At 41.4% G+C, this 8,967-nt stretch overlaps 1 protein-coding gene across 1 annotated transcript in view; it reads left to right on the top strand.

Moving 5' to 3' along the window:
- Positions 1 to 436: 436 nt before the first annotated feature.
- BLTP3B (bridge-like lipid transfer protein family member 3B) overlaps positions 437 to 8,967 on the top strand; it is a 69,574-nt gene continuing 61,043 nt past the window's right edge. The window contains 2 exon segments of the mRNA XM_075714683.1: positions 437 to 480; positions 7,793 to 7,939. Coding sequence (XP_075570798.1) covers positions 437 to 480; positions 7,793 to 7,939 — 191 coding nt within the window.

Raw genomic sequence — 8,967 nt, 5'->3', positions numbered from 1 at the left:
TTTGGGGATGGGGAGGCTGAAGAGGGAGGAAAGAAGCAGCTGGCGGAGGAGAACGGAGGAAAGACGGGCGGAGTGGGGAGGGCGGCGCTGACCAGGCGGACCCCGGCTGCGGCGGGGCGGGGGTCTGCGAGCAAGCAAGGGTGTAAGGAGCCCCTACCCCGCCTCCGCCTCCCCCTGCCCGGGGCCGCCGCTCCCCCTGCGGGGTCGTGGCTGCAGGTCCGGCCCTCCCCGTTACCGCCCCGCCGCCGCCCCCGCCCCCCGTCACTAGGCGATGCTGCAGCCAAGATGGCGGCGGGCGCTGAGTGAGGGCGAGCGGAGGCAGCGGCTCCGCTCCCGGCGGTCTCCCCGTCTCGGGCAGGGGCAGGGAGAGGCGGAGGGATGAGGCGCGTCCCCGGTCCCGGCTGGTCGTCGTGAGGGGCGCGGGCCGGCAGACAGCATGGCGGGGATTATCAAGAAGCAGATCCTGAAGCATCTCTCCAGGTCAGTGGGGCGCCGTGCCCCGGGTAGGCTGAGGGGTGTGCGGGGGGGGGGGGGGGGGGCGGCAGCAGCTCCCGCGGCTCTGGTCGGAGAGCGGCCCCCGGGGCCTGGCGCGGGGCGGGGGAACCGGGCTCACATTCAGCCCGCGGAGGGTGGAGCTGCAGCCGCCGCCTCGGGCCGACTGTGGGAGGCGGAGGGGGCGGCCGGCCGCTTGTGTGGGGCTGCCCGGCGGTGACAGCCGCAGAAATGGCCCCTAGCCCCCTCGCTCGGTGCCCGGCGGCGCAGGGGGCTCGGTCTTGCCCGGGGCAGAAGGGAGTCACGGAGTGAGTCACCGCCGGGCTCCGGTCGCCTCCCCGGCGGGCAGACGGTGCCCGCCCCCGCAGCCAGCCGCACGGCGCCCAGCCGAGCCCAGCCGGGCGGGGGCTGCCGTGGCGGCGGGCCCGCGTCCCCCGGGAGGCGACGGCGCAGCCCCTTGGCCTGGGGCGCAGAGGGGGCCCGCGGGGCGGCCCCCAGAGCCGCCGGTGGCGGCGAGGTGTGCGAGGGGGAGCGTGGAAGAGAAAGGGGGGAAACCCCAAACCCCGTCGTAATTCGAAGGGGGCGCGGGGAGGGGGGTGGGTTTACAGAAGCCGTCCCAGTTCGCTTGCTGGCTGGGGGTGCGGGAGCCCGGCGTGTGTCCTTGCGGCTCTGGTCGCGACATCTGAGCTCTCGCACACGCAGGTGAGGCCGGGTGACAAAAGAGATGCGTTCTGGTGCACGCAAAGGGATGAAGTAACTTCGACGTTTTCTGGGTGGCTGAAATCGTATCTCACGTGCCTCGTGGGTTAAAACAAAACAAAACAAAAAAACCCAAAAGAACCCTACTGTGAAATTTTGTAGCTGTCAGTGTCGTGTGCTTGAAAGATGGAAAAATCGCACAAGGTGCACAGTCTGGTTGACGCAATTTTAAAAAGCCCCATTCTATTTCTCCCATTTTCTCAAGAGACAAACCTATTGGGTACTTGATCTGTCATGGTACGACAGCATTGTTATTCTTCAGAGCTTACTTTTATAAATTGAAAAATATAACCTGACATATTGGTCCCTTATTTGCTTATTTTTTTCAAAATGCTTTAGTCTATTTTTGTGTGGTATTTCTGAAAGGTGTTTATTTTCATCAGTGCTAATAAGTAGAGCAAATCAAACAAAATGAAATGACAGATTGTCACTTGACTAATCTGTTGATGATACACAGGGAAAACACGATTCTCATTCCAAATCCTTTGATATCTCTCTGCTAAAGCAGTAGTAGAATAATTTTTCTCCTCCACCGTACTCCTGAGTTTTGTAGCTGGGAATGCTGGTAAAGAAATCTTCTCTTCACATGAAAATAACTGAGCACTGTGTGAATGGAAATGCAATACGAAGATGTCATCGGCCTTGAGTCGGTTTTCTAATCAGGAAGGTGCATGGAATCACTGGACTTACTTGACTGGTAACAGCTCACTTCCTATAGTGCTATTTAGCAAGCTGTATGGAAAGAGAAGTGAACTCTAGTCTCTGTGCTGCAGGTTAAAGTCTAAAATGTGCCTGGGAACTGGGCATGAGTTAACATGAGCTGGTTTTTGTCTAGTTTTTCAAATAAACAGCTGAATAGATTAGAATTAAGTACTTTTTAATGTTGATAAACTTGTGTTTGCTTTCTTGTGTGGTGTGATAATGCTTATTCAACAAGACTACATCAAAAGATTGTGACAAGTTTCATATTTTTTAAAAAGCTTGTGGGATATATCAATCAGTCAAAGTTTTGCAAGTTGAAGCTCGTGATCCACACTGTGTTGACATTAAAAGAGTGTGTTTGCTACCTAAAATATAGACAGTATTATTATTAAGCCCGTTATTACGGGTGTTCTTAATCACGTGATCAGATAATATCTTTTCTCCCCGCAGAACTGATGTTTCAGTGCTTGCAGAAGGTGGTTACACAAGGAAACAATTCAAGTGACATGACCACCTGCAAATCTGGTGGTTTTCCAACAAAAATTATAATGTTGTTCTTTATTTCAGGATTTTCTTTAATATAAGAACATGATTAAGGTAGGCTTCACATGCTGTTTTATTTTGGTGTGGAGCCAAATACATGAGGAATTTCCTGTAATACAGAGGGTGCCAAAGGACGCTTTCACTTTGTGCTCTATTACTATATTGGTTCCTGTTCTGCCGTTTTCATAGTTCCTCAAAACTGATGCCTGTTCGTCATCTTCAACAAAGCAGGTGTTAGTGGCAGGATTAAAAGGTACTGGAAGAAGTCCATATGTAATAAAGGAAGAGTGGAAAGAATTATCCTGTTATCTCGATTTACTTTCATTTTTGATGATTGTATTTCTCTTTATGTTTGAACAAAGCCAAATCTAATATGTACTTCAGAGAACAAATAGAAGATATGAACTTGTATCTTCAGTTACAGAGAAGTACTTTCCTTTTTTGCCACAAATCACAGAATCACAGAATGGTTGAGGTTGGAAGAGATCTCTGGAGGTCATCTTGTCCAGCTCCCCCAAATCATCATTGGTTTAGCAATATTTGCCATGAAGATTGCTGCAATATCTGTTACTCATGTGTTAGCAATTTGCAGCTTTCTTACTGTCTAGATACTGTATATGCAAATTTAAAAGTGTTGTGTTATTCAGCAGTGTAGTTTCCATTTAGCAGTTTACAGTGCTTGTAGATGAACTGATATGGACACTTATTTACTGAGCTTGTAACAAAGCTGTATCTCGTGTCAGGAACTGGTGATAAGTTTTCAGCTTTCTCACAATCTTTTAAAAACTTTTAAAATACAAGCTATCTCCTCTGTCTTCAACATGCTTTGCTCTTCTCCAAGGCTGTGGAAGAAAATGAGAAGGCAGAGGAGGGGAACAAAATTTTTTTTTTTTTTTTTTCTTCTTCAGACTATGTGGTGCTTGGCATAGGATAGGAAACTAAATGCTATATGCTAAGCTGGAGAGACGAGTTTGTCATTTGGAGGCTTGAATTTTTGTCAGCTCCATGCTGTGTTAGGTGTGTTTTTTGTGAATGGGGATGGTAGGGTGTCTTTATTTCACAATATACATGCCCTAAAATGAATCAAGTATCTGGATAATGGCATTATCCTTTATAAAGGTAGGAATGAGATCTTCCCCAGTTAACTGAAACTTGCGTTGAATCTTTGTATGTGCTGTTACATGTTCTCACGGGTGAGAGATTTCTTGCTGAACAGCACCTTTTATTGCAACATTTTCTGTGCACTGCTCTGCTATGACAATAGCAGATACCCTTCAGCATTATTTCTTTTTCTTCAGTTAGGCTTTGTAGAGAAATGTATAAAACAATGGTGTTAAAGATTTCCAGTAGGACTCTAGATTGCAGTATGCAAGTTCACAATAGTGTTCCAGTTATACTATCTGTGGTTATAAGGGTATCATCTCCGCCACAGGGGTTTGAATCTTGAGTTGTTTGGATCCAAGATGTTGACAGAGATTGGGTATTACTGGCACAGACTTGTAAAAGGGGTTTTTTTTCAGGTGTTTTTTGCTTTTGGCTTTTAGTATCATTGACTGAAATTCCTTTTCTAGTTAATGAGGAGTCTAACTGAGTCTTCCGTGTAACTATCTGCAATATCCATGCCTTTCTGTGAAAACCAGTTTTATTTATCAAAATATGTCTAAGAAGCATGAAGGAAAGCTTAAAAACTTTGCCTCTACGTTAAGTAGCCCCACTGAATATGACATTCTTCATCTCAATTAGATACTAACTCTTAAGTTTACCAATGATAACACATCCTTCAACTTAAAAGATTACATTCTTTGTTTGAATCTTATTTGCTCTTTTCACAAAGAAAACAGTAAGAGGTTTAAAAGTGTTTGGTATGGCAGAAACCCAAATTGTTTTCCATTTGTGTCAGTTAATGTTCTGTGTGAACTAAGACCTTTGCTGTTGCTTACCTGAAGCAATAGATGTGAAAGTACTAAGATTTCAATAGAAGAAAATTGCAGTAAATTTTGTGACAATTTTTTTCACCTCATAGTTGGGAAATCATTCTAAAACATGTATGAAGATTGCTTTTACAAAGAACAGCATGCTAATTGTACAGATATCAGGCATCAGCTGATCCTGCTATAAACAGGATATATTCTACATCATCTGGTACAACTTCACTGATACATGTCCTACCTAAATATTTGACTTGCGTATCACCCTGCTTTTATACCAGTAAGACATGCCTGTTTGGGGAGGGATGTTGCCATCTCAAGAGATCTGAGGACTATTTTTAGAATCTACCGATGTAACACCTTTATATGGCCAGAATGGGCTTGTTCCTTCCTTTAACTACATGACCAAAATTGTTTGGATGACCTTTGAAACTTCTGCTAGTAGCAAAAGAAGTAGAATTTTTTCTTATTTTCAGTTTTGTGTATTACACTTCTATGTCACTTTAGTTTTGTGAAAGTTATCCAATTCTTTTAGCTAGCCAAAGAACACAAAGAGTGTACTTTTCCTAGAATAACCATAAAACAACTTCTCTATTTGCTTGTACTGAAGATTTTACAGACTGTTTTCTACATGGCTGACTTCATTGGCTTGTGTAGTATGTGGGAAAATTGCAAAACACAATATAGATGTAACAGTCTATGTTGTTCTGAATGAATCTGTTGAATCTGAATGCTTACGGAAAGCGTTAGCATAATGTCTATCTAAAACAAATGCTGCTTTCACCTAGTGAAAGAACAAGTCTGGAAAAGGGCAGGTAGTACCGTAGAACTGCTTGAGACAGCAGAAGAGAACAAGGAGAAAGAGCAATTTAAAGTTTCATTATAATCTCATATTTCTTAAATTCCTTTATGTTTGAAATTCAATACTTTTTGTATTTAAGCGGAGACTTGATGTCAATGGTTTTGTCTGGGTGAATGTGTTGGTAGTGTTCTGATGAGCATAATGGAATCAAATGCTTTTTTTCAAGAAAAATAAAAAACTTTCACTTTCTTCTATTTTTATTAGTAGCTTCATACGCCGTATTGCATTTTGAGCTTCTGTAACAGAACATCTTCCAAAAGGCCAAACTGAAATTGCTGTGGTGTTTTTTGAAATGATAAAGGTATTTTGGAGATAAACCAGCAGTAATATATTTGCTGGTAGAATTCTTAATCATTACATTTATTAAGATTTAATATTAAATCTTGTGTTACGTCTCAGAAAGATCTCTTAAGCTTTCAGTAGTGTTTGGGTTAATAAAGCTCACAGAATTGGACTTCCAGTTTTCAGTTTGTTTTACATTATTTTTGAAATGCATTATAAATCTGGATGCTGATTCTGCAGGCATTTTATTTGTACAATTAAAGTTCTGCTGAAGGTTTGTTGAAGTCAGACAACTCTTATGTATACATAATAAAAATTAATGCATTTGCAGAATCAACAGGAATTAATCAGCACCATTTTACTTGTATAGTATGTGATGATTTTCTTCAAACAATTCTCAGAATAGTTCTATTGGGAAATAAGTTTCAGCGTGAAAATGATATTGAAGATTACTTCGTGTTCAAGGAGGTAATAGGCTAGTGTGAAGCGCTCTCAGGAAAAAGGGTTTTTTAAATAAAGTCTGTGGGGATTAAAATTGTGTCTTATGTTCAAATGATTGTGGACTATGTAAGAATCAAAACAAAGCCCACAATTGCATTTTTTTGAAATTTGGTATTTCTTTTACTGAAGCCTTGGTGTTTTTTTTTATATCAAAGGAATATAAAAGTGCATACTAAATAACTTTTAGAGTGAGAGGTGCTTGTTAAATTGTATTTTGTTTTATTTTCTGCTTTCTTCTACAAGCAGATTGGGCAAAGGAGATCAGATAATTTCTGATGAAACATTGATGGAATTATAAAGGCTTACACAAAGTGATTTGTTTCACAGATTTTTTGCAAATCATGAGAATAATTGCTAACAAGTAATTGCACAACATATGTAGGTTTTGGCTGCTTGCGGGGGAACCCAGGGTTCATCAGTCTGGTAGCTCCCGCAGGAGTTCTTCTGTACACCTTTGTGGAGCTGGTGCTAACCAGGGTTCAGAGCTCTTTATTCGCTCCTCTTTTCATGAAAAGAAGCAGGAGAGGAAAGTAAGAAAAGAGCTCCAACTCAGGCTGTGGCTTTTAATACTTCCAGGCTCCCCTGCATGGATGTATGAGCCTTGCTGTGTGAAGAATGCCTCCAGGACAGATTTTGTGGCAGCTCTGCCATGCAGCTTACCATATAGCTTGAGAATACCCAAGCTCTTACTTTCTCAGAGAAGTTGGCTGCTTCTGTTATCTGACTCCCAAGGAAGCAAACTTGGGATCCAGCTACCCAGGAATCTGGAAGTTACGTGGTTGGTTGCTTCTGGAACAAGTTTCACGTTGTAGTTGCTCCCATTGCTGAGGATCTGGAGACCTGAGAAAAACAATCATTTGTAACTAGATACCTGTAATTCACTTTAGTGATAAAGCTCTTAAACGTTGTTCAAATATCCCAACAAACTGCCTGCCAAGGGCACTGTCCAAATGCTTGGATTTTATTGTACCCAAAAGGGTAAAAGTGTAGGAATTAATTACATTTAGGCTGAAGTATCTTTTCAAAGTGAAGACAGCTAACAAAAATTTTATTTTTTTTAAATTACCACGTGGTTTGCCAAATTCAAGATTCTAATTTTTAATAAGCTTAATGTACTAAAATTTCAGAGCCTGCAAAATGAGAATGTTAAATGCGTGCAGGTCTTTGTAGCACCACCCCAAATACAAAAACAAATCCAAGAAGTCCCGTTCCCTTACGTCTGTAGAGTCATGTTTCTTTAGTGTGAATTTTGGATAGGCAAAGTTGAGACACTGTGAATAGGAGCAAACAATGTGGGCTGAGAAATCTCAGGCTAGGCAAAACAAAACTGAAAAGCTGTCTCCCATTTCAAAATAAAATAAAACCTTCTTATGCTGCATCTCCGGGCTATGTTCCTTCTCACATTCCAAATATACTTACTGAGTATCTATGAAACCACTTGGCTATATTATATAGACCTTTTCTGCATGATTAAAATTTTCTCCGTAAGCTGTTCAATTAGGCATGGCTGCAGTATTGTAGTATCAGGCAGCAGGGGATATTCTCATGGGAATCTAGCATTTTACACAGGTCCATTTCCTTTTTAGTTCTGTAATGTCATGATGTGTAACAAACTGTTGTAACTGCAGTTATCTTTAGCTAAAACTCTCTTACATTATTGTATCACTCCTTTTTCCCTTTGAACTTGATCCCTTGTGTGTCCCCTGTGTCCCGTTCCCTGCAGCGATCCCAGCTGGCTCTGGTGGAGATTGGTTTGCTGTGAATATCCTTACTACCAAAATGAGTACCTGAAGCTTCTCAGAAGCCGTGGCAACTGACCACTTGCTTTCACCAGGAATAGGGGCCTTTTGTCTGAATACCTTGCCCTCAGGTAACTTCCCCTCTCCCACCTTTGTAGAGTAAATGTAAGAGGTGGTATGCATTTATAGAAATTTGGGAGTGAAATGAGCTCTAAAATGTTGCTTGGGTTTCCTCTCCTGTTTGTTTTTGTAACTTACTATTCTGCAAAATAGAATTGTTTGCTGTACAGCTATGTGTTTTGGGTTTGGGGTTTTTTGGGTTTTTTTTCCAAGTCCTAAAGTAAATTTGCAAAACTGGTTTGTGAAGTAAATCAGCAGTCCATTGTAAACATACCTTTATGTGTATTTTGTAAATGTAATCTAGATGTTTCTCAGTATCTTTACGCTATTTGATATTTGCTGTTTATCACTTATACCCACTGCATTCCTTTTCATAACGAAGTTTACTAACTCTGTATTGATAGATATTTGAAGGATCAGTCAGCTTTTTACCTAGTTTACGTAAGAGAATAGCTGACTTTTTTTCAATTTAAAATAGTCGTTATAGTTAATGTCTTACTGGAAAACCTTATTTTGTGCTGAGATCTGATCAGTTAGCATTAAAAAGATATCTGCTAATGTCACATAAATAAATGATGCAGTTCCCAAGACACATGTTGTCATGCTTTTACACTGCACAGTCTTTTCTTGATTTTAAATTTATATTTTGTGTCAAGTGGCTTTTCTTTGCATTGGGTACAGAATGTTGTACTTTGAGTGGAATTTAATAGTTATCAAGTATACGCAGATTCTCAAAAGGTGAGGTGTTATTTTTGCTGCCTGCAATGTGGAAGTTGCATATACCTTGCCACATATGGTTTAGTATATTAAGGGTTTTACATTATTTTGTACGTATGCATTAAGGTCTGTCATGTATAGGATTGTCATGTTTGAAACAAATTTTTTCTCTTTGATAATATTGACCATTTCTATGCTGTGTGAGTGATATGTGAAAAGACTTATGGAATAGAAAAGCTAATATTGGTCTGTGTGAGGATTTATCATAAATGAAAGAGAAATTGCTTGAGCGATATTTTACTTACAAGATGATTATCATTCA

This window comes from Pelecanus crispus, chromosome 1 (genome assembly GCF_030463565.1).
Source record: "Pelecanus crispus isolate bPelCri1 chromosome 1, bPelCri1.pri, whole genome shotgun sequence".
NCBI lineage: Eukaryota > Metazoa > Chordata > Aves > Pelecaniformes > Pelecanidae > Pelecanus > Pelecanus crispus.
This window is presented reverse-complemented; position numbering and strand designations above follow the sequence as displayed.